We start from the raw sequence: 24,755 nt of genomic DNA, 5'->3' as shown, positions 1-24,755 counted from the left end.
ATATTTCTTTATTAAATATGCCACAAGAGAATGGAAGCTCAAAGACAAACCCCTTCTTGATACATTTATACAGCACCAACAATAAAATACGGACCTCACTTTTAATTGAGTGTATAATGGCTGGTGTAAGACAGGCACAGAGGGTATTGGGAATGCCCCTTGGAAGCTATGACTCTTCTATTTTTTCTGAAAAGAAAACTTTAAAAACAGCCAAATTTGGCTGAGCAAATTGTGCTTGTACATCAGGCTGCAACCTTGAGTGAATTGCAGGGATTTGCTATAGACTCACTATTGCTGTTTTACACAGACTACAAGCCGAAATGTTCTTCATTTTGAAGATGGATCAGGAATAAAGATTTATGACGCATAAAGATTTGTTCACACCTAGCCTGAGGTCAGTAATTAGTGAAGTTTGCTGCTATCTTATGGGCTGCTGCTGGGCATGGTCAAACTCAACAGTTTCTAATAACAGTAGAAACACTAACATGTGAACCCAATAAGCATGAGAATGTATTACCCTCTTAGCCTTGGAGACAGACCCTCTAGAAGAGTCAGTGGTCAGGATGGGGAGATTTTTTTCCTGCTGCTAGCTGCAATATTCTGTTATGTGTGTAAACAGAAGACTTTGGCCATACATGCAGTTACTTTTAGCATACGCCACAACAGACTAAAAAGGCCACTGCATGGTTTTTCAATATGGTAAGCAGCCACAATATTGAGCTTGGAATTTGCAAATAGCCATGTCGCTGAAATCCCGTCTCTTGGCAAAATTCCCATGGACTTCACAAAAGTCAGGATTTCACCCTGTAAGCTGAGGGCAGCACCTCCCACATTTCTCTGGAGGCAGTTGGAGAATGGGTGGCACAGAAACCTGCCTTCAGGCTTTTGGGTGGAAAACACAGATGGTATTGGAAACCAGCCATGAACTGTACTTGGGTTTTATCCGCTATCACTCACATTCGGAGTCCATACTTCCCCCGCTGAAATCAAAGACTAAAATCTCCTTCACTTCAGTAAGGGCAGAAGCAAGTTCTTAACAAGCATGGGGCCTCCCACAATCCATAGCAAGGATGCTGGCAGTACATAGACCTCGGTGAGGTAGGGGACATAGCTTCTCAAAAGACACGGCAGTCCCAAAAGCTCATCAGTGGCCCAACCACAGGACACACCCAGGAGAAGTTGCAAAGCTGCCAACACAAGTGCTTGAGGAGTCTGTCAGGCATCCAGATGCTTCTGCTGGAAAATTTTCCTGTGCACCAGCTGCCAGAGGCATTGAAGTGCTGTGATCTCCATCCAGCAGAAGGAGCAGGGTAGGATGCAGGGATAAATGACACTCTATCACTCAACAGGCAGGCTAGCTATTTTTTCTTTTCTTTTTACCAAAAAAACCCTCCAAAACAAATGATCAAAAATTGGTGGTTTTATTTTTTTTAAAGTCCAAAAGGATTTTACAAAATTAAAGATTATGGACTTGTTTTTAAACTAAACGTTCAGGCCCATTTCATTTCCCCCAGTACTTGGTTCTTTGAGTTAGTTTATGACTGACAGTGTTTTTAGGTCAGTTCATCCTTAATGCACACATGTCATTTATCTTGCTGTTGTGAAATGTAACAACCAAGTGTGGCTGCTGTTTATGCCAGCACAAATCTACAGGGCCACCACCGCTGCCAGTCTGAAGAATTGTGTCCACAAGTGTTAAAAGTCTGTCCTAATTTGCTAGTATATATATAGCTCCTTATTTAAAGACACACGCATATTTCAACAAAACAAGGAGCTGGGAGGAAACAGATGGGTTTTTTTTATTCTGATTTTTTGGATTTGGCATCTGGATAACAAGCATTTGCCATAGGTTGCATCTTCAGCAGGTATAAATCAGCATCATTCTTTTAATGGGAGCAACGCTGATTCACACAAACACAGGATCTGGGCTAATGTAACAAAAAAAGTGGAGACTAACACAGAGATAAATATTTGTCTGTCATCCTTCCTAGCCAGAGGCACTAAAAAATTACCCGGGAGGTGACTGGAGGATAGCTTGACTCATTTGACACTTTCCAAAATGTGGAACAAATAGATCTTATGCAAAACTACTATCTAGGGTTGCACCAGGTATTGTCTCAGCAACATTTGCATTCAGCCACCAGCGGGACACATGGGACTATGCAGATCAGGCATGCAGGTGTTTGATTTAGTATTGTCAGCCAGCCAGAAAGCCAACAGATGTTTGAGGGTGATCAGTGAGAGGGAGAGAGCAATCCATCCAGAGTCCATTGTTAGACTCCTCTTTTGAGGTGCCACCAGGACAGTGGATCTATAATCTAGAAAATTTCTCAGAGTCATGTTCACAAAATTGCAGTGCTTGATGCTGTCAAGAGGGAGCAGAAACTTTCTGCCTTTCATAGGACCTTGTTTTGTTTAGTGGGCTAAAAATGTGCTTAAATGTCTAGTCCCCTGAAAGATGCTAATTCTGCTAGGAAGTACAGCCAGCCAGCCCAGAGTTCATACTCCAAGGATGATTAAACAATTATGTATGCATTATGTGCACTATTGAGGGACCAGTTCAAAACTGACACTAAAATAGCCATATCCACCTGCTGGTCCTCACTAACTGATATTTCAGAGGTAAATGATCTCAGTCTGATACAAATGTATGTTTGCATTTCAGTATTTGTATAGAACAGAGATGAGTCCAAGATGCAAAATTCAAATGCGAATTTTTCCAAGTTAGCATGATTTCCAGTCAGGGGTGGAGATACAGAGAAAGGGGGCAGCTGTACCATTTGTGATCTGGCTGTGGATGGAGGCTTCGTTATGCTTCAGCCCATCTCTAGCACAGTTTTGTGAGCTAAAGCTTAGTTTTTACTCAGGCAAAACCCAGGGAATATTGCCTTCAAGGAATAATGACTTCTGACTGAGAATCAGGCACTGAGGCATATTGAAACATGGAGTCTTTGCTAATTTTACCCTTGTGAGCACTTTAAAAAAAACCCTTCAAAGAAAGCTGTGAAAAGTGCTGCAGGGTCACATTTACATAGGTCTTGGGGGATTTAATGGAAATACTTACAAAAGTGCCTAAGTGAATTAGGTAGCTAACCCCCTTGGGTGCTAGGCATTTGTCTGCATTTTTGGTCCCTAAATAGCTCTGGCTCCAAGAGACATGGGTAACCAAACCTCAAAGAAACTGAACACAGTTTAGGTGCCTAAGACTTGAAAATGGCATCCCTTAATTAGCAGAGAGGGATTGCAAGCATTTTTGCAAATTCGTCTGTTAAACAGCAGCCACCACTAACCAGTCAGCATTTGCCAGCTATTGCCACACTGTGGTACCCCAATGCCATTGTTAATTCATATTTTAAAATACAGTGAAATGCTGTATTATTCCAGATACCCATTGTGGTGAGCATTAATTTTTTGATGGCGACCGCTGGTTCATGGAAGTGCTGAAAGTCACCCTTCTATAGGTCAACTTGTATAGGCTTTTCCATTACAAGCACCTATTGTAAGGGTGTTAAAAACAAGTGTTAAATCGCTGCCATGGTCTAAAAATACCTAGGGCAAGTTCCTTTTACAAATTCATGGCAGGGAAAAAGCCTGTTTTTTTCCTTTTGCAGGACTGGGGGAAAAAAGTAGAATTTTCAAAGTCATTTTCCATTTCCCTAATTCTAGTCTTTAAACAGAAAGCTGGCAGGCCAGTGACCCATAACATGGGCTCTAGGTAGCTCAGAGGAAATATTTCAAAGGTAGAGACAGGCTTTTCTTTGGGTTATTTTTGCAAACGGGATTATTTCCTTTGGAATTCTCAACACCGAGCATACAACAGCCTGTAACACTTACAGCAACCTCCCAGCTATGCTACCCTGCCTACCACACTGAAATATACTACATTTTCAGGTGCCAAATTGACAAATATATGCTCCCATAGGCTGTTTTTTGGATCAGTTATCCATGATATGAAGGATTTTTTTTTAATATCCCACAATGACTTTTTGGTGCCTTGCAGGGATTATGAAACATATGGGAACAAAACGCAGACTTTTTTTTGTTTTAAAGTACCTACCTTCAGATAAACTCGAAAAATTATAATGGCACCAACTGGGTAAAAGGCACATATTATTGAAAATAGTAGGTGAGCCAACATATACAATCTATTGGCCAAAAGAATTTTTACAGTCCACAAAGTAAATGTTATGCATGCTAAATTATGGGCTGTATAAATCCCAAATGTGCATTGAACTAATTAAACAACATATTGCATATAATGTCTATATATATGTTTAGTCAGGGGCATATGGCTATTATACTAAGGGAAATACACATGTGCACTGTGCAGCACATAAATGTACAGGGCATTGTGGTTATTTAGATATGTATTTGAAATCTCAAGAGTAAAGCATGAAAATAAATAGGAACAAATAACTTGTGGAGTTAACATCTTGGAAAAAATGCATCCTTTTTAAGATGAATCATGTTATTCCTCAATGTCCTAATAAAAATACCCAATATAGGCATCTTAAATTATCTAATAAACTGCTAAAACTTCATATGGAAAAAAGGAAAACTTTTCAGAGTGAAAGAACTTCATGCCTTTGAGAGAGTGGAATTATTTGGGTACATGGAGAGCATAATAAAGCCTCTGTGCTGGTAGAATTGGGACAACTGGCACATACCTAAACCCAAGGTGGAGGAAATGCTTGCTGCCCAGTTTGGTCATTGCTTTCCTGGCTGAGTCATCTAAGTTTCTAGATCCTTCATCATTCACTGCGACTGAGAGGATCATGCCATTAGCAACTTCGCTCAAATACTGGACAAGACGTGCACTTTCCCCTTTCACTTTGTAGGTGTCAAACCTGAAGAAAAAAAAGAAGCATTTACAAGTTAGATGAGCACCTTGCCGGGGTCATCTGACCCCGGTGCTCTTTCCTGCCAAGGCAGGGGGTCGGACTAGATGATCTACCTAGGTCCCTTCCGACTCTAGCTACTATGATACTATGATACTATGATACAACAACGAGCATCACAGCTTTCCATACATTTTGTCTACATATGAAAATAAATATTATAAAAGTCATACACATGTCTGTATCACTACAGATCCAATGATATATGAGCCCACGACAAAAATGCTGGTATTCAGTAAATAGTACATTGAGTTGGACAGAAGGATTTCAGTGATTTGTTTAGAAGTTTACACTATGGTTTTGTATCAGATTGAATGAGATGATTGCCTCACTTTATATTAGGCAATAGAAAAACTATTAAAATAACCACTTTGCTGGAAAAATGTCACTTTAAACCACACAACAATACTAGCTACCTAGCTAGATTAGGTGGATTGATAAATGATATTCATACTGGGACTGTGTGAACCTTTGGGTGCTGATTTGATTCAGAGAAGATTCAGTGGCTGAATCTCTGAATCTGAATTGAATCAGGAGACCAATAAAAAGGTCCAAATTGATTTGAAACTCTCTGAATCTATTTGGAAAAGATTCGGAGAGCTTTGGAGATTCAGGCAGTCTCACCTGCTGCCGCAGGGAGCTGGAACCAGACTCCACGCTGGTAAGTAGGGGGTGGGGGAAGGGGGCCTGGAAGAGGGGGGAGAAGACCATGGGGGGACCCATGCCAGGCCCCATCCCTGCCTGCTCCCGCAGCCCCACTGAACACTCCCCAACCCCCGTCCACTCTCACAGCCTCCCCCATGGCTGCCCTGCCTGCCACAGCTCCCGGCTCTTTAAAAAAAAAAAAAGCCCCGCTCTCACCAGCTGCTGCAGGGGCCATTGGGGCCTCTGGGGGCTAGTGGCATAGGCCCCCACACAGCATGGAACAATGGGGATTGCCCTCGCACCTGGCAGCAGCCGGCAAGTGTGGGGCTTTTTTTTAAGGGCTGGGACACTAGGGCCAGGTGGGGCAGCCATGGGGGGACTGGGAGAGTGTGCGGGGGTCAGGGGCTTGTGGCAGAGCCCCCCATGCAGCGTGGGGCAGTGGGGATTCTCCCCCCACATCCCCTGCCTGCTGCCTGGCAGCAGCTGGTGAATGGGGTCTTTCCTTTTTTTGTTTGAGCCGGGATGCTGGGGGTGGGTGGGGGATGGGGGCTCATGACAGAGCCCCCCACACAGTGCTGGGCAATAGTGGGAAGTGGGGATTGCCGGCCCCCCTACCCCCACCCCTACCACCTGGCAGCAGTCAGTGAGTGCCAGGCTTTTTTTTTTAAGAGCCAGGAGGCTGGGGCCAGGCAGGGCAGCCATTGATGGGGCTGGGAAAGTGGGCAGGGGATGGGGGCTGTCTGATTCGAAGATTTGGCCAATTCATCAGTGGCTGAATTGCCGAATCTATTCAAGACAGTGATTCAAAATCACCAAATTGAATCACTCTCCCCCTAATCAGCCAAATCTGAATCCAAAATGAATACGAGCCACTTCACAGAGGCCTAATCTGTACTGATAATACACTTAAAAAATTGAGGACCTTTAGTACTAATGAAAAAGTGTGCTACTCCTGAATGAATTCATTACTGTGCAGTCATTATAATTAGATAGAAATGCTGTGTTGGACTTTGAAAAAAATTGGCTTTCAGGAGAAAAAAGAATCTGCATAGACTGGCTCTTCACTAAATATAGGCTTCAGCTATATAAAATTGCCAATTGTCTTAATTAATGTTAATATATTTTCTTAGAAAAGGGCTGCAATTTTACTGAAGTTAAAGAAGGAAAATGTATCGCTTGCTCCTGATATGACAGCAGTGCTAGTGAAGCTGGGATTCTCCAGCAGCTCTTTGTAAGGAATGTTTAACTTGTCAAGGCAAAGCTTTTCGAGGGAGTTCTGCAGCACCTTGTTAGGATGCCACTTTTTATTTCTAAGGTCATGAGGCAGGATGATTCCTTTTGTTCTTCTGTAGTGTTTAGAAAAACAGGGTCCTAATTTCTGACCTGGGGTTCTACTAATATGAAGCTAATTAACACAAATAAGATACTGTGCAATAGATCTAGGAATTGCTGATGATCTGTCAGAAAGGAAGGTCTCCAGTGGAAGTTCCCATCTGATAAGTTCAAAGAATCTGTGACGTATCCCTTTTTGATTCACAGTCAAGAGGACCTAATTCAAGCAAGGTACTGAGCACTGCCAACTCTCATGGACTTTTAAGGGAGCTGAAATAAATTATTGGGATTGGGCTACATACTTATTTTTGGACACTATTGAAATAAAAATGGCTGTTCTGAACCATACGCAGAGGTCTGCATAAACATGACAAGTGGCAATGGCTGTTGCCTGTCTCTGATCTTACTGGGATGCTGTCTACAACACATGACCAGAGTTTCTCAGATACCAACAGTTCTAACTGGACTCACCGATCTGAATGGACAACTTCCCCTGTCTTCGGGTCAATAACGTGGACAATGATGCCTCGATGACCCCAGCTCCTTTCAAAGTAGTATCCACCTTTTTCCATGCCACCAGGGTGAAGGGTCTTGTTTAGGAAAGTCCAGGACAATTTTTTTTCACCATGGATCTCAAAAGTTCCACCTCTGCTGACCCCAATAAACTTTTGCCCAAAGTAAGTGTCAGGCTGGGTGCCATCATCCGCTCTGTAAGGTTAAAAAACAAGGAATTAGAATATTTTAACATCCAGCCAGCAAGACACCTTTCGCTTTTCACCTTGCTTTGATACTGCCCAGAAGAGGAGGAAATATCATGGCTTAATTTTTTTTTTTCAAGAGAGCCTAGGGGATGCAAAATGCTGACACTTTACAGCATTATATGCCAGAAATAGCATTGACAACAGAGCTAGTGAAGATTAGAGACAGTCCAGACTAGTGGACTGGGGTGCAGAGAAACCCTGCCTGCTTGGCTCTGGGTTAGATGACAAAACTGAATTTGAGAACCAGTGATCCAGGCAATGCTCTTGGCTTGTCATCAATTTATTCTCCCTTATTTTTTGTTCTTCCAGATTACCAGCGCCTTTTCACTTTGAAGACTGGCCTACCCACTAGTCATACTAGCACAAGCTTACCTAGCACAGATGTAGTCACACTGGTATGAATATGCTGCCTCAGATAGTTTACCCCAGGTAAGGAAGTGGCCTAAGTGCTGTAGTTGTATTCACATCCACACTAGTGCTTATACTGGTATAGCAGCACTGGTAAACAAGCCTTAGTGTAACAGGAAGTAAATATTAGCTAAGCAGAGATGCTAGAGCACTTTGCAGCTGTTAGGTTCTTTAGCTGACCTATGTTTACCCTTATGGAGGGAAGGAAAAACATTCAGACCAAGGCCACCGGGAGGAAAAAATAAGGGAAATACTGGAACTTTTTCCTTGGGGCTTTACATTTAAAAAAAAAAAAGAGATAATCTATAAAATTCTTTGGTCAAGATTTCTAGGTAGATCAGCTGGCGAAATTGGGGTATGTGGCATAAGCAGAGACACTGATTTCTGCCCCAGAATTGAAGCACAGGGATACTGTGATGGCTGTGGGGTCTGTCCTCCTTTCCTAGCCAGGGATGGAGCTGTGGACAGAGCACACAGGTCAGCATCATAGTTTTAACCCTTTCACAGCTGCTGCCAAATTGGTAGCACCTTTTGGCCGAGCAGCCTCTGTAAAAGGGTTAAAACTGAAACTTTTGTTGGAGCATTACTGGTCAGGATTCAGCCCCCTAGCTCTGTAAAAATCTTTTTCCTCATTTTGCCTTTTCAGCACAAGCTGTGTGTCCCATTTGGGGGGATGCTGTATGAGAGAGAATATGGTATACGGCAGTTTTGTTACATGTGTAATTATCCTAAGGATCATCTTAAAGAAAACTGAAAAGCAGGTCCAAATGTGTGTTACTCTAAAAGTAATTCCATTACCTCAGTAGGCCACTGAGCCCCTTACAAAGCAAAATTTCCTTGAGTGACTGGTCTGTAATGTGAATGAGAATCTAACTGCAATAACTTTGAGCCTTTATATTGTAAAAAGGAATATGGAAGATAAAGGTGCAATGCTATATAGGGTACTGTATAGAATATGAATTGTTTAGGAACATACCGCCCATATAAGATGATGGTCACATTACTTTGGTATGGGCATATCTCACTTCCAATATGCATCTCTCCTTCATTTTCAATCAGTATATGTCGAGTACGCAAAACAATAGGCTCTACGTTGTCCTTAATGACCAGTTTTCCTATGGGGGGCAAAAACGGCACAAAGTTTGTTTAAAAATGTAGCAAGTCACCAGAAACAATAGCTGCAGTGGGTGAAAAGCTTGGCTAAGCTCAGAGAAATGTAAAAAGTGCTCCCCAAAACAGCTGTAGGGCCAACATTGCAATGCTTGCTTGGATTTTACTCAGGCCAGCTCTCAGCCAAATCAATGGAATTTTGCAGAGAAGCACAGGGTGCAAAGTAAATGGAGACTTTGGAGTGAATGGGTGCACCTACACATGCCCCTGTGCCACCATTGTTACTGTGTAGTAACATTTAGTACTTCCATTGTTACTGTGCTATGCTGGCGGCACACAGCTAATACATCGCCGTAGTGAGGCACTACAGCAACGGAGCGCATTGCTATGGTAACATAGCTGTGGCGTCATGGTTCATTGCTATGGTGATGTAGCATCTTGTATAACAGAGAGCAGACACAGATCTATATGGCTGAAAGCTGAAACCCTAGGATTACAATCATTTTCTTATGACCTTACCTATGCAGTGAATTAATAGAAAAGTGTCTATAAAGCAAATTACAGCACCAAAGCTATTAGGCATTTTGATAAACTTTTGCAAAAATTCTCCAGTGAGGACAATAAACAAGTGGGTTGCAACTGCACAGAGCTAATATCATCTCTGTCACCATCCACCCTGGTGCAAACTTCAATCTGGCTTCATCCCATCCTTGATCTTACTCCAAAAGAAGCTGCACCTATGTCAGACATGGCAATTTAAGTAAGCCTAAGGGAGAGTGCTCTTTGCTATCAGGTTGGTAGCTTGATTTACCTCCACTTGTGATGTGGATGGAGTGGACAGTTGCAGACGAAGAGAGAAGGAACTTCTTGCCATTACTGATTTCAACACGATTATCTTCATTGTGTCCAGGGTTCCATGGTTTGAGGTCTGGATCCTGCTCAGGACATACTGCGGCTGATTCTGTTGATACAGATGAAGGGAGAGGACTACTATCCTTGCTTAGCTTAAGAAAGAAAGCTTCCATTTTCAGTAACTGATTTTTTTAGGGAGTCTGCATTCTCTTAAGAGTAGAAGTACCTGAACTCTATTAGATGGGATTTGGGTCATGACAAAAAAGTGAAAAATAAACTTTGAATATATGCTCTCCTATACTCAGGGAACACAAAAAAGTCCCGCTACCCTATGTCATGAATGATAGAGACTCAGAGTTGCAGCTGTATCTAGACAGATGCAGAGAAAAGAGTAGGGTTTTGCCCTTAATGTAACATTTAGCTCTGACTATAAAAAGTTTAGATCTAAAAATTCTCATGGGCTGTTGAAGGTGTCTAATCTAGACAGTAAATTAATTGAAAAGGGTAAAATGAGAACCACCTTGAAATTAACTGATCTGAAAACATACTTGTGCTGTTTGCAAAATTTTGGCTAACTTAAAAAAATCTGAGTTTCTAAAAGGCTTGATTTTGCTGCAAGGTTGGGAAGTGATAGTAGTTGAACTACCCTAAAAAGGGTGATTTGCCTGAAACATCCATTCTGGCTAATACTAAGATGAGCTAGGAATAGTCTGACAGAGAGAGGCTGACTTTATGAGGTCTTTCGGACAAAAAGAGATAAGAGTTCATACTCCTCAGATATGCACATCACTAGTCTCCACACACAAATTTGCTTTCAGATTGCGATGACATATTTGTCTCAACTCTGCTTACATGGCAAATCTGAAGGTAACTCACGTTTTAAATATTTATTTAAGATAAAATATTTCCCTGATATAACTTTACATAGGATGTTAACCTTACATTTACTGTAGTTTAAAGGGGGGGAAAATGTGCATGTGTGAATGCCTGAGAAGTGCCTGTGAATTTTATGCTGGTAAAAACACTTCCTTATTAAAAGGAGACTGAGGTTAACAGGGGACTGAACAACAACGTTTTTGCTATCAGTGGGAGTTGCAACTTGAAAGCCTATCTAGTTCAAGTTTTCCCCCTTCCCCTCCCCAGAGAGTGATCCACAATCTATAATATCAGGACAACAGAGATGGGATGAAGTTCTGACTTTGTGGACCTGAGTGGGATTAGGATATTAATTTTTGTCACAGGTATAAATAAAGCCCAACTGATGGAGAGCACAGCCAGCATGGCTCTATTTTAAGACTGATAGCCATATACTGCATTCTTTGTCGTTGGAAGGATAATTGAAATTCTGCAACATTATAAATGGAATCTGATCATCTGCATTTGGTTTGCTGTTAAATTCCACAACCAACTCCATATCTTAAAAAACAATAGAGTTGGAGCCAGTGCCTTGATGTCTACTGAGACTCATAAGTGCCAACCATCCAAGGTAAACATGTGACATTTCATGTGTGCAACATCTGTCTTGGCTCTTCAGGAAGTCTTTCCATATCAGTTAAGTGATTAAGTCAAAGAAGGCTAATAACCTATAGGGCAGCACCTCACACACTGAAAAATAGCCAGGGCCCAGTCATTTATGCCAGTGGTGAACAAGGCGCACTCCACTGATGTCAGCGTCAATCGTGATTTATACCAGTTGAAGAAATTAGAAAGAGATTCCTGGTGTCTATTGGGAGACATATGGAATCAATAAGAGTAGCCTAAAAATGATTAGTATTTCAGGCAGTAAACTGGACTTACAATGTGAACAGAGGCCTGAAACTAGCATGATCTGGGCATGATCTGGATGGACCACAAATGAAAAATGGGGAAACTAACATTGAATTCAAATGTAAAGCTTCCGTTTTTGGACCAATCTCAATTGCACTCATTAAAGGGTGCTCACTATTTCTTTTAGCAGTGTCCATGATATGGTAGCTGCTTTCCAAAGATTCAGGAAGAGTTGGCCCCTGCCCTGAGGAATTCATGGTATACAGGTAGACCAACAAGTAAACAGTGTGGGGGAAGGGAACAACAAAGGGAATTTACTCTTACAATTTGGATTTGAGTTAATAAAAGCCAGGAATGTTCAGAATTAAAAGCTCCTTCTATGGACAGGTCACAGCAGAAGCAATGGAGACACTCTCTACAATCTGATCTTATTCTGCATTCCCCAGTCTGACATCTACTGCGAAACATAAAGCACTGACACTGATAACACCGAAGAGTTAAATCTCTCTCTTGTGCTCATATATGACCACAGATGACATTTTAATCTTAATGATGCATCTCTGTATTTTTGCACTCAGATACCAGTCCTCACCCAGGGTAGGGACTAGTTTGGAGTTTCATATCTTGACCCAAAAAGTCCTGACCACAGCAATGAAAGTTTACCTCATGCTGTTGCATATGTGCAGCCTTTGAGGTTAAATATCTGCTGTCTTTGCACTTTATAGAATATAAGGAAACCACTGTGAGGAGAGGTGCACCTTATATGAAATATGTAGAGTGTGACAATAATACACAAAAAGCTTTTCCTTTTATCACCGTGAACAACAGACAGAAAGGTACAGATGCAGCCTATTGGGCCACATGGGTTTTTGGCCTTAATGTAATTGCTTGGATAATGCTAAAATTCTCATAAGACATATCTTAGAACCAGAACTACTGAGCTATTTTAGAACATGGTTTTTTTGTGCATTCTAGGAACTCCTTAGCACTTTCCTTTTTTGCCCTTAATGAAGCTGCTCTGGACTAGGCTAGCAGGGAAATTAGGAAAATGAATCATCTCATGAGCACTCTCACACTGCTCCTGGTCCTTGCTGTAAAAGCTCCCTGAAGAAACATTAGATTAATGAATAAAAAGGCACTTGACCTACACCTGCACTATCTGTATTTACAAGCGATATTATATCCCTCCATTTCCCTCCTGCTCTCTGGAAATCTTACCTATAGGCAGAGAAGAGACGACAAGCAGAAAAGAACTAAAGCTGATGGCTGGGTGCATCCTGGGAACTGATGCTGTTTTTCACTGCTTTTAGATGTGTGGCCACCTATAAATAAAAAAATGCCAAGACAAGATTAGACGTGCTTTCTTAAATGAGGTATTTTTCAAGCACAAACTATGTTACCCCAGGAAAAGATTATATTCATTTTGTGACTAAGCATGTTTTCGTTCGTTTTATGACTAATCCTGCTTTCAAAAATCTTCTGAAGCTCTTGGAGTAGGAGGAGATACCCTTTCCCCTTGTTTATGATTTGTATAAACAACCAGGAATGCAAATATATACACAGAAGGGAATCACCACATGTAATAGGAAGCTTCTTCGGCATGCAGTATAAACACATACAGTGACAAGACACTCAATGTGTACATATTGTTGCATGTCAGATAGTAAGTGACAATAGCACTATGGACCAAGTTTTCAGAGTGGCCACAGTGTGAACTCTCTAAATTGCAGCTTCACAAAGCACCCCGTAAGCCGCACATGCACTTTGGACAATGGTGTCCCAGCAGTGCCATAGCAAGGAGGGGTGAGCGGAGCAATCATCCCAGGCGCCAAAGTGAAGGGGCTCCAACTGGCACGGCCCAGCCGAGGCAGGGCGTGGGACAGAGCCGTGACCAGCTTGTTTGCGGGGGGTGCGGGGACAGGGAAAGACAGCTCCCATTGCTGCGCACACTCCTAAGCAAACATGGTGGGGGGGCATGTGTCCCCAATCCATGCGTGGGATGAAGGTGGGCTGTTGCTGTGGGCCTTGCCCCAGGCGCCAAACCTTGTGGCTACGTCTCTGTGTCCCAGGCATCCCAAAATTCTAGTTTGTGCTTACCCTTGCATTTTTGACTGAGCAACTGCTGAGATTTTTGGTACAAGAAAACTGTCCTTTCAGACAACAAGGTCTAGCACCAGGCTGTACAGTTATGGAAGCAAGCCTAAATGCTGGTTTGGAAGATGTGTCCCTCCTCTCTGCTCCTGGGAAAGGTCCGGTTTCAATGGCATGAAACTCAGACTTTAGTGTAGGATTGGAGCACAGTCCTTAGTTCAATCCACTCTGGCTAGCATTGCTATAATGATAACCTGTATTCTAAAAAGACTGATTATGTAATGCTGCCTCATGCTGGCAACAACTTTCTGACATGAATATTCACGTTGAGGTCAAGGGAACTACTTGCATAAATATTCACAGATATTTATTTGCAAAGCAATATATATATATATATATAAATATATATGCAAAAAAAGTTATGCTCATCATCTGATACAGTCTAAGGAGCCTTTACATTTAAACTGTGAACATCTGTATTTGAGGACATTTGAAAAAAAATGTATGTTATGTGACATATCCTGGTTATAATATAAATGCAGAGTCGCATTTGATTAGATAAGTTCTTAGTTTCATTATTGGTGGTGTTCTCTTTATGCTGACTAATATAAATTTATTTTCTATCTACATATATTTCTGTTTAAAGCCAGCAGCAGTTGCACAGTCACTTCAAATACTTTTATAACATTGTTAAAATTCAAAGACCATTACGCCAAAATGAAATAAACCTCCCTATGCAGACCCAAGGCACCCATTCATATTACAAAGTAACAGTGTATAAAACTTTTGTTTATAAATCCACACCCTTTTGAGTTGTATAAGGGAAAGCAAGAAAAGACAACTCTGGGGAGCCCTCATTTCTTAAAATAAGAAAACATCAATTATTTTTCTTGTTACCTTGTAACTTTTTTTAAAAGATAAACAATAAGCTAGGATTTTGTCCAGAGCAAATTTTATAGAGGAAATATGGACAGGATATATCTGTACTGTGCATGTACATGATACAGATCTACCCATAAATATACACCTTAGCCTTATTATCACGTAAATTCAGTACTTCGTATTAAAAACATTAAAATTAGATTTGTCCAGAAGCAACTCACTGGGAAATAAGCTCATTTCCACCATGATGATGCATAGTAACACTAGTGTTGCTGATTTCAATCTTATTTTCAGTGCTGACAGCTTTCTTTCTGTATGTGACACTACAGACAACCTACCAAGGAATAGTCTAGGTGATATTCTAGGTGTTGAAATGATGCTGCAGAAGAATACATTAAGTAACCATAGATCTTTGAATGATGTATGTTTTAGGTGAATAGTAATAGAGTCATAGGAATGTGATCAGAGCAAATCCATATGTGAGCATGGACCATTCATGGATTTACACTGGTATAATTGATATTGTTTTTATACCAATATCAATTACACTGTGATTCTGAATGGAAAGAAATGCCAGTGACAGTGGCAAAAGAATAGGTAAGTGTCTGCATACCTTGAGCAAGGATTAACCTGGAATAAGCTGCTGAGAGATGACATTGGATTTTTTTTTTTTACACTGATATTAGTTTACTAGTTTGTTTTTGTTTTTTTAAGAGGTGTAAATGTTCTTTGTCCAGACCCTGTACCTGTTGTTTTATTGAGGTATCAATAGTGAATGTTTGATACACCAGGAATGACAGATTGTTATTGCGTGGTACCAGGAGAACAGCAGTCTCTATTAAAATATCACCATCTGCCAACAGTTACTGCATACTGTGTTTTGAAACATAGTTATTTCCTTTTCTAAGTAGACGCAAAAACTACCTTATCAGTACCAGCACTGTGCAGGAATTGTAGGTAAAAACAGACTTTATAATGATGACACCATTGCACATCAGCTTTTTTTGAAAGCACAGGCTTTCCAAAAACTTGCTATCAGTCAGAATTTCCTTTATAATGTAAATTCACAGAAGTAAATAGTAAATTCACAGAAGTTAAAGGAAAAAAGTACATTTGACAATGGTAACATGCATTTTTATCTCATTATTTGGCAGAACTTTTCTTTTCAAGATCGAATAAAAGTTGCCAGATCCTGCTTAAGCAAGGGGTAGAAGTTACTTACCGTTAGACTGTGCAAGAACTATAGCCCATGGTGTATGGTCAGGGTGAATTTTCCCCTAAATGCATCTTTCTGTGGATAGTGATTAGGTCTGTGTGAAGCGGCTAGTATTCATTTCAGATTTTGTTGATTCAGGAGACAGTGATTCAATTCAGTGATTTGAATCACTGTCCTGAATCGATTCAGATGAATTTGATTAGAAGATTCGGCTGCTGCCGAATCAACTGAATCTGAATCACGCAGGCCCCAATCCCAGCCCGCTCTCCCAGCCCCACCTGCCCTAGCTCCTAGCTTTTTGGAAAAAAAAGAGAAAAAAGCCCCCGCTGCCACCCACTGCTCCATGCCATGTGGCTGTCCTGCCCACCCAGCTCCTGGACCTTTAAAAAACCCAAAAAACCCTGGGCTTACCAGTTGCTGCCCAGTGGGAGGCAAACCTTGCTGCTCCCAATACCCCGTGCTGCATGGGGGACTCTGCATGAGCCCCCAGAAGCCCCGAGGCAGCTGCAGGAGCCGGTGAGTCTGGGGGGGGGCTTTGGGGGGGTGGTTCTTAAAGGGCTGGGAGCTGGGGTGGGCAGAGCAGCCATAGGGGTGGGACTGGGGGAGCAGCCAGGGGATGGGGCCTGGCAGGGGTCCCCCCATGGTCTCCTCCCCCTCCTCTAGCCCCACAACTCCCCTGCCCCCAGCTTACTGGCACAAAGTCTGCATCCAGCTCCATCAAGCAGCAAGCAGGAACTGCCTGAATCTCTGAAGCTCTCTGAATCTTTCCGAATCAATTTGGAGAGTTTTGAATCGATTCAGACCTTTTAACCGGTCCCCCGATTCGATTCAGATTCAGAGATTCGGCCATCTCCTCCAAATCAAATCAGCACCCAGAGGTTTGCACAGCCCTAGTGGAGATCAAAACTCCATGAAGAATACAACATTGAAAATGGAAATCATTCAGGAAGGTGACAGTTTTGTGGTGTTCACAATCATTTTTTGTCATATTTCAACTGCTATGGTTAAAACAAACTCTTTCCTATTCTTCAGCTGAATGAGATAGTTAATTCAGTTCTCAGTAGGCAACAATTCACTCTGCAAAAACTATCATTTAACTGGCAGCCTTACTGGAGAGGCCAAATGCTCTAACTATTAACATTGACCCCCAAGGGTGCCTGTAGACATGCAGGGACACTGCTCTGACACACTGTAATTACAGCACATTGGAGCAGTCTCAACTAATTGAGCCTGCTGGAGTGTGGTAATTAGTGCACTCCAGCAGCCTCCGTGTCTCATGTATCCGCATCCCTGCCCTTCAAAATGATGGCGGGAGCATTTTGACTAAAGCGTGTCAAATGAGCTTTAGTCAAAGCACCCCTGCTGCCACTTCTAAGTGTGGGGACGCTGATACATGAGATACTGCGGGTCCTTTAATTAGAGCATTCTAATTAAAGCACCTCCCACTCCCCCATCCCCGGAGCAAGTGTAAAGACACTTCTACAGACTAGGCCTGTTATCCTGGCAGAATAGCAGGAGGAAAAGACTGTTCTGGGGCTTCTGTCTCCAAGGGTCTTCATTCAACACCTTTCACAAGTGCTGGATCTCAACGCTAAACATTTTTGTCTTTCTTTAAATAAAAGGGGAAATTTACTTTCCATTAATGTTGCCTGCTAGCGAGAATTTAGGAATGGTGCCTGCTGCCAGCTGGTCATTTTTGTTAGCTTAGACCATAGTCATTTGGGAATAAAACAAGTACTCTAAATCTTAGTTGAATTCTCTACTGGGTGAGAAAAAACTTTTTCATTTAGCCATTTTGAGCTGCTTGGTAACCGTAAGTAGGATTCATATCCCTGAATCTGGCAAGATGCACTTTTGAAAATGATTCCCAGCTGTTGGATCCTTCTGAAGAGTGAATATGAGCAGACAGTGCTAAAAGTAGATACAGGAAGCCATTAGTCAGTGCTCAGCTGGCTGCTACTGCAGGTGTCAATAGTCATAATGTATTAGAAAGCATACTATATAAAAAAGGAGTCCTGATCTCTTCAGTTTCTTGAAGAATAATGCTAAGATAGGCATAGAACAGATGGCACCAGGGGAGGGGGGGAATATAAACAAACATTTAGAGAAAGCTTTGAGATTTAAGAAGTTTCCCAATGAAATCATGAGCGTGGACCCCTTTAAAAGTCCCTTTGTCAGCAGAGTGGAGCTGGAATGGCTTTTCTCCTCACAGGTTCACCTCGAGGCTGTGGATGTAATAGGAAGGATGGATGAGGTCTGCAAAAACACTGCCAGGCATTTCAAGTTACAAAATGTCTCTGGTGCTATGAATTGGCCAACAGTGTAGCAAGCGACATACTCCTTTGAAAGAGAAGCTCATGCTCTCAATGCTATGTGAAAAGTGGAAAATGGGATGCAATATCATCTATTTAAACAATGCAGCTGCCTTTCCAGGCTGTCCTCCCAACATATAGGGACTAGAAACTCTGGATGGGGATTGAGGCAATCAGGTTTCAATTCCTGACTCCACAACATATTTTCTGCACAACCCAAGGGAAGACCTTCAGGCTGAAATCCACAAAGGCATTTATTGCAATGGGAGTAAGAGACTCATCTTTATGGATTTGAACCTTAGGCTGTCTATGCTTTAGATCCCCAACTGCAGAATGGGGACAATGACACCAGTTGGTCTTACAGGATGCGGGGGGAGGGGGGGGAGGGGGAAGAAGATGGGAGAACAATTGAAAGTAGACAATGCTAAAAGTAGACACAGGGAGTACATTCATGATTATGAGATGCTCATAAGGTGCTATGGACACGGAAGTACCAAAGTGGAAATAAATCTGTTCCATTGTCAACATGCCATAGCCAAGATTTTTAAAAGTAATTGGTACCTGATGTTTTTGGAGAGTTATCAGATGCACCTTCAAGGATAGGATCTCAGCACTCTGAAAATGAAGCTCCCTTAAGGTGTTTCAAGGTGCCCCCATTTTGATTGTCCAACTGGAGTCATAATTTATGAAAGTCTTGGCCTGTGAGGCTGAGTCTATTCATAATGATGTCAGGGAAGAAGCTTTATAAGCTAGAAAGGAAAGTCTTCTTACTATTCTTCTTTTCTAGACCTGTGAGGAAGTGTGCTAGGGCTGATCAGGAAACAGCTTTTTATTAGATGAATGGGATATTTGATTAGTATTTCTACTTTCCTTTTACTCCCATCACGCGGATGGTGATAGTTCACATTTTCAGTACAGAGAGTATATTTGTCTCTTTCTTTAACAGGTCACATAACATATTAGTCCAACCTGGGAAAACTGACTTTACTGGAGGATGGGATTCACCTCCAAGGAGGATTATTCTGCGCTGGTCCGGTCCTGCAGGGAGCAAACCAGGAAAGCCAAGGCTGCAACTGAACTCCAACTAGCTTCAAGCATCAAGGACAACAAAAAGTCCTTTTTCAGATATGTGGGGAGCTGGAGGAAAAGCAAGGGCAACATTGGACCCCTGCTAAACCAGATGGGGCAACTGACAACTGATGCCCAGGAAAAAGCCAACCTATTAAATAGGTACTGTGCATCAGTCTTTCATCAGTCCCATGGGACGCCCATGCATGCTATGGGACAGGGAGATCCAGGTGATGGGGATCCCCTGCCCTCCATAAATGCTGACCTCGTGAAGGAACACCTTGAGAAGCTGGATACCTTCAAGTCAGCCGGCCCTGACGATCTGCACCCCAGGGTACTCAAGGAGCTGGCGAGCATCATAGCCTAGCCCCTGGGCCAGATCTTTGAAAACTCCTGGCACTCTGGTGTAGTGCCCAAAGACTGGAAGAAGGCCAATGTGGTGCCGATCTTCAAGAAAGGGAGGAGAGTGGATCCGGCTAACTACAGGCCCATTAGCCTGACTTCTATCCTGGGGAAGATCTTAGAAAAGTTTATTAAGGAGTCCATCCTTGAGGGACTGGCCCAGGCTAACATCCTAAGGGATAGCCAGCACGGGTTTGTTGCGGGTAGGTCTTGTTTGACCAATCTCATTTCCTTCTATGACCAGGTGACCTATCACCTGGACGAGGGAGAAGAGATTGATGTCATATATCTTGACTTCAAAAAAGCTTTTGATCTGGTATCCCATGATCACCTCTTGGCCAAACTGCCCAGTTGTGGCCTTGGCTCCACCACGATCCGCTGGCTGGGAAACTGGCTCCGTGGTCAGACCCAGAGGGTTGTAATCGATGGCAGTCACTCACCGTGGTGCCCTGTGACCAGTGGGGTCCCTCAAGGCTCTGTCCTGGGACCCATCCTGTTCAACATCTTCATTAATGATGTGGACATTGGAGTCAGGAGTGGACTGGCCAAGTTCGCCGATGACACCAAACTTTGGGGCAAAGCATCCACACCAGAAGATAGGCGGATGATCCAGGCTGACCTGGACAAGCTCAGCAAATGGGCAGATGAGAACCTGATGGCGTTTAACACCGAAAAATGCAAGGTTCTCCACCTTGGGAGGAAAAACCTGCAGCTTCCTTATAGGCTCGGCAGTGCTATGTTAGATAGCACTACAGAAGAAAGAGACTTGGGGGTCATCATTGATTACAAGATGAACATGAGCCTGCAATGCGATGCTGCGGCTAATAAAGCGACCAAAATGCTGGCGTGCATCCATAGATGCTTCTCGAGCAAATCCCGGGACGTTATTCTCCCCTTGTACTCGGCCTTGGTGCGGCCGCAGCTGGAGTACTGCATCCAGTTTTGGGCTCCACAATTCAAAAAGGATGTGGAGAAGCTTGAGAGAGTCCAGAGGAGAGCCATGCGCATGATCAGAGGTCAGGAAAACAGATCTTACGATGACAGGCTGAGAGCCATGGGACTCTTTAGCCTGGAAAAGCGCAGGCTCAGGGGTGATCTGATGGCCACCTATAAGTTTATCAGGGGTGACCACCAGGATCTGGGGGAACGTCTGTTCACCAGAGCGCCCCAAGGGATGACGAGGTCGAACGGTCACAAATTCCTGCAAGACCGTTTCAGGCTGGACATAAGGAAGAATTTCTTTACTGTCCGAGCCCCCAAGGTCTGGAACAGTCTGCCAGCAGAGGTGGTTCAAGCACCTACATTGAACACCTTCCAGAGTAAATTGGATGCTTATCTTGCTGGGATCCTATGACCCCAGCTGACTTCCTGCCCTTTGGGCGGGGGGCTGGACTCGATGATCTCCCGAGGTCCCTTCCAGCCCTGATGTCTATGAAATCTATGAAATCTATGACTTGAGGGCCAATGTTTGCTCTCTTAACCAAGAAAGTTTCAACCTTTTGATATATTGACATTACTGGGCTAAGGAGTGCCACCACTCACTAACATCCAAGCAAAGTTTTGGAGTTTTTTGAAGCCTTCATCCAGGTTTACAAACAAGCAAGCATCTAGGGATTTCTAATGCAAATGCCTTCACAACCTGAACTCAAAGGACATAGAACATCATTATTAAATCACAAATGTTCCTGTGCAGGAGTTTGAGATTATATTTTCCACTTAGCAGTGAGCCAGATTTTTGTGGGTGGGCAAAGAAAGAGGAAGAGGTGGAAGTAAAATCATATTTTCTGCAACTTCTTTCAACCATTTCACTCCTACAAACAGATCCAGTAAGTAGGGGCTAGGTGAAATGCACTTGGTGAAAAGAAAATTCAATGCAAAAGGGAATGACAGGGGTTAAATTTGGGGCTAACTCAGTCACTAGTTTGAGAGGAAAAGATGGAATTTGTTTATACTTTTCCTTTAAAAATGACATTTTTTGTTTGACAGTTGACCAATTTTTTATACAGGTTAAATAACTCAAAAGCATTCCTTTTGTGGTCAGCCTCCCTCTGCTCCCACCTTGCTTTGGCTATAAGAGTTGAAGGAGCTCACACTGCTGAATCTGACCTATGGCCATGGAATCATTGTGAGTAAAAATTTTAAGACACCCAAGTAATTTCGGAGCCTAGATTCCATTTTCAAAATTCCTTGGATACTAAGGAGACTTCGCATCACTGGAAATCAGTGAAATTAGGTTCCAAAATCATTAGGTGCTTCTGAAAATGTAACCATTTGTCAATAAAGAAGGAACAGGTTACCCAGGCACATGCACATTTATTGGGAAAGCGCCTGTTTCAGATGAGCAACTATAGATGCCACACAATGGATATTTTGCATTGGATACCAAAATGTGTGGACAGTTTGCTAACCTCCTGGGTCTGTGCAAGGATAACTAAGTTGTCTGGTCAATCACATTTCCAAAAGGGCTTAAGTGACCTTTTCCCACACATCTTTTGGTGCATACAGAGATGCAACCTTAGAAGCAGCTGTGAAAAAATGTATCTCTGGCATCCTGAGAGTCTAGGTAGAAAACAGCAGCCTTTGTTAAATGTTCCTGATCTTCAGGTTTATTTTACCCTTCAGCATGGGAAAGCACTTTCAGTGGCCAAATAGGTTAGCAGTACCAATTACTACACTCTCCTCCTCTGAATGCTTCTTTGAACAGGACGCAAATATTTTTCTTTTTGCACTTGTAGTCCTCTCCTGTTTGTGTCTGGCTGACCACAGCTCCTTGCCTTCCTCTCCAGGACACTTGCCACTAGTCTAATTTTTGGGAAGGAGAGATATTTTTCAGGAGGTTGGATACATTCCTTGCCTGCCTCCTGCTTCTCCTTTACCAATTGTTTAGTCTCACACTGGGGTTAAAGCTCTGTGATGTTTTATTGGGATTCAGGGTCTGGACCTGTCAGATATGATCAAATAAAGCCCCAGGAAAATAAAGATCATGCACTGTAAGTATTTCATTTCAATGTTAGACTTAAGCTCACAGCCAAACAGATCTTGCTTTTCTTTCCCTGAATGACCCCAGAAAACATAACAGTTATAACAGGAGTTCAGAGGACTTTAAAGTGCTACTTGAAAGGTCTCAGTTTCAGCCCTGTCTAGGTTTTATATGATACTCAGCACACAGAGTTTGAACCTCTTCCATTTAGACCCATGGTGGACGGTCAAGCCCGACGAGTTCATCACAATAACTCTCTAGAATGTTATCTTTCTAAGACAGCAGCAGAGACTTCCTCAGAGTTTCTATTAAGTCAAAAAATAAGCTTTCCTACCTCCCGTTCTGGGGATGAATCCACTCTCTCCACCTCTGATTTCCTACTGCATAGTCTCAAGAGATCAGCTGATGTAAAGCACTTTGAATCAGCTAAGCTTCATAGCACAAGGGTTTAGTCCCACCTTAGTGGCATGATATCAGCTGGATGGTGAGAATGGATGCCAGAGGGACTTACTCCACCAGGGAGCACATGTCCAGCCAACAAAACACTGGCAGCAACCTCTTTGACTGTTTCAGTTCCCAAGACTTCAAAGCAGATCAAATATTAGTAATGAGGCCCTCACCTACCTGGCCAGGTAACCTGTGCATAGATGTCAAGAATTCAAAGGTAAGTGGAGTAGGACATGAATTTTCCCTGTGAAATAAGGTTTAGTGTTAAGATGCAAGATTCCATTAAACAATATATACCGAGAGGGAAGAATTAACTCACTTCCAATAAAAAAACCTCCTATAACATTTACCTGTTTACCAAATAAATCAGTGATGTTACGCAGCTTTATCTCTAGACCTGAGTTTATAGATATGCTGATATACACGTTGTAGAGATAGCAATATGCTATAAATACATTCATGGAAATGTATAAAGCATAAGCATGACATCAATATTATAACTTCTTATTTCTTTCTGAAATGGCGGCGTCCACCCTCTAAGTTTAACATCCCTTTCCCCATTTGGTCTCAGTCAAACAAGATGCTGAGGTAAGGAGTAGTCCTGTCCAAATAATGGAAGTGTTTGAAGGCCCATGTCCTGGCCTACGCTTTCATTCTGAACTGCTCTTTCTTCCCAGCCAGTTTCCCTCACCCTTCTTGGAAGCTGAAATTGTCACTGTTGCCCTGAAGGTAGGAAGATTATTTATGATTCAAAGAGGCTCAGAAACAGGCCATATTACTTGCCAATTGTTGTTATTCAATCCAGGCATCTTCTGGACCAACAGGACAGGAATTTAGAGACCACAGGAATAGATATAATATAAACAGACAAACAGCTGCAGCACAAAGAAGATAGAGATTATTGTTTGCAGTGGTCATTGATAGCAACAGATTTGCAGATGCAGCAGATTGCATTTCCCCCAGGAAAGCTCTTACTGCTCCTACTCAGCGCACTCACGCTGCTCTATAATCCTGAGCAAAATGCAGATTACCAGGCACTTCATTCTGCATCACGTGCATGGTTCATCATGCAGAAGTCATCCTTACATCCCTAGAAAACCTCTTCACTATACCCATCAATGATTCATTTGGTGGTTACTACAAAAATGAAAAGCATATTTGTTGAATGCATCTAGCCATGCAGCTATTCTAAATGGAGAATCACATTCATTGTAAAGACATTTCTTCAACAGTCAAAACCTTTAATTTGTAATTTTTAAAGAAATGCTCTTTCTGGTTTCTTTTATAAACTTTTCACGGGAATCTGGTGCTGGTAAACATGCTGTATTGACAGCAAGGGAGACCTACACACTCTCCCTCCATGGATCAGGTACAGCATGAATAGCAGCAGTACAAGCTTCCCTACAACTAAACTGCCAATAATTTTAAATTAGAGGCATGTCCTCTAGGGATGAGAAAATCTTCCAAACGATGACATAAACCATTCAATTCTTGGCTTCTCAGCCAGAACTGCTAACAAAGCTATCAACTAATCCTAGCTGTGATGCTGGTGTTCATTCTACAAACAGAAACCTTGTTGAGGAA

General features: G+C 42.4%; 1 protein-coding gene across 1 annotated transcript in view; it reads right to left on the bottom strand.

Annotated features, from left to right (window-relative positions):
- The window catches only part of CEMIP (cell migration inducing hyaluronidase 1), a 140,846-nt gene that overhangs the window by 53,990 nt on the left and 62,101 nt on the right, over nt 1-24,755 (bottom strand). Inside the window, exons 2-6 of the mRNA XM_090028490.1 lie at nt 12,992-13,095; nt 9,966-10,115; nt 9,021-9,159; nt 7,347-7,583; nt 4,668-4,847 (exon numbers count right to left, since the gene is read on the bottom strand). Coding sequence (XP_089884616.1) covers nt 4,668-4,847; nt 7,347-7,583; nt 9,021-9,159; nt 9,966-10,115; nt 12,992-13,049 — 764 coding nt within the window. The 5' untranslated portion in view covers nt 13,050-13,095. The remainder of the gene's footprint in view (nt 1-4,667; nt 4,848-7,346; nt 7,584-9,020; nt 9,160-9,965; nt 10,116-12,991; nt 13,096-24,755) is intronic.

This window comes from Crocodylus siamensis, chromosome 15 (genome assembly GCF_052110815.1).
Source record: "Crocodylus siamensis isolate JL-2025a chromosome 15, ASM5211081v1, whole genome shotgun sequence".
NCBI lineage: Eukaryota > Metazoa > Chordata > Crocodylia > Crocodylidae > Crocodylus > Crocodylus siamensis.
Note: the sequence above shows the minus strand (reverse complement) of the source record. Positions and strands in the feature narration are given on the sequence as shown.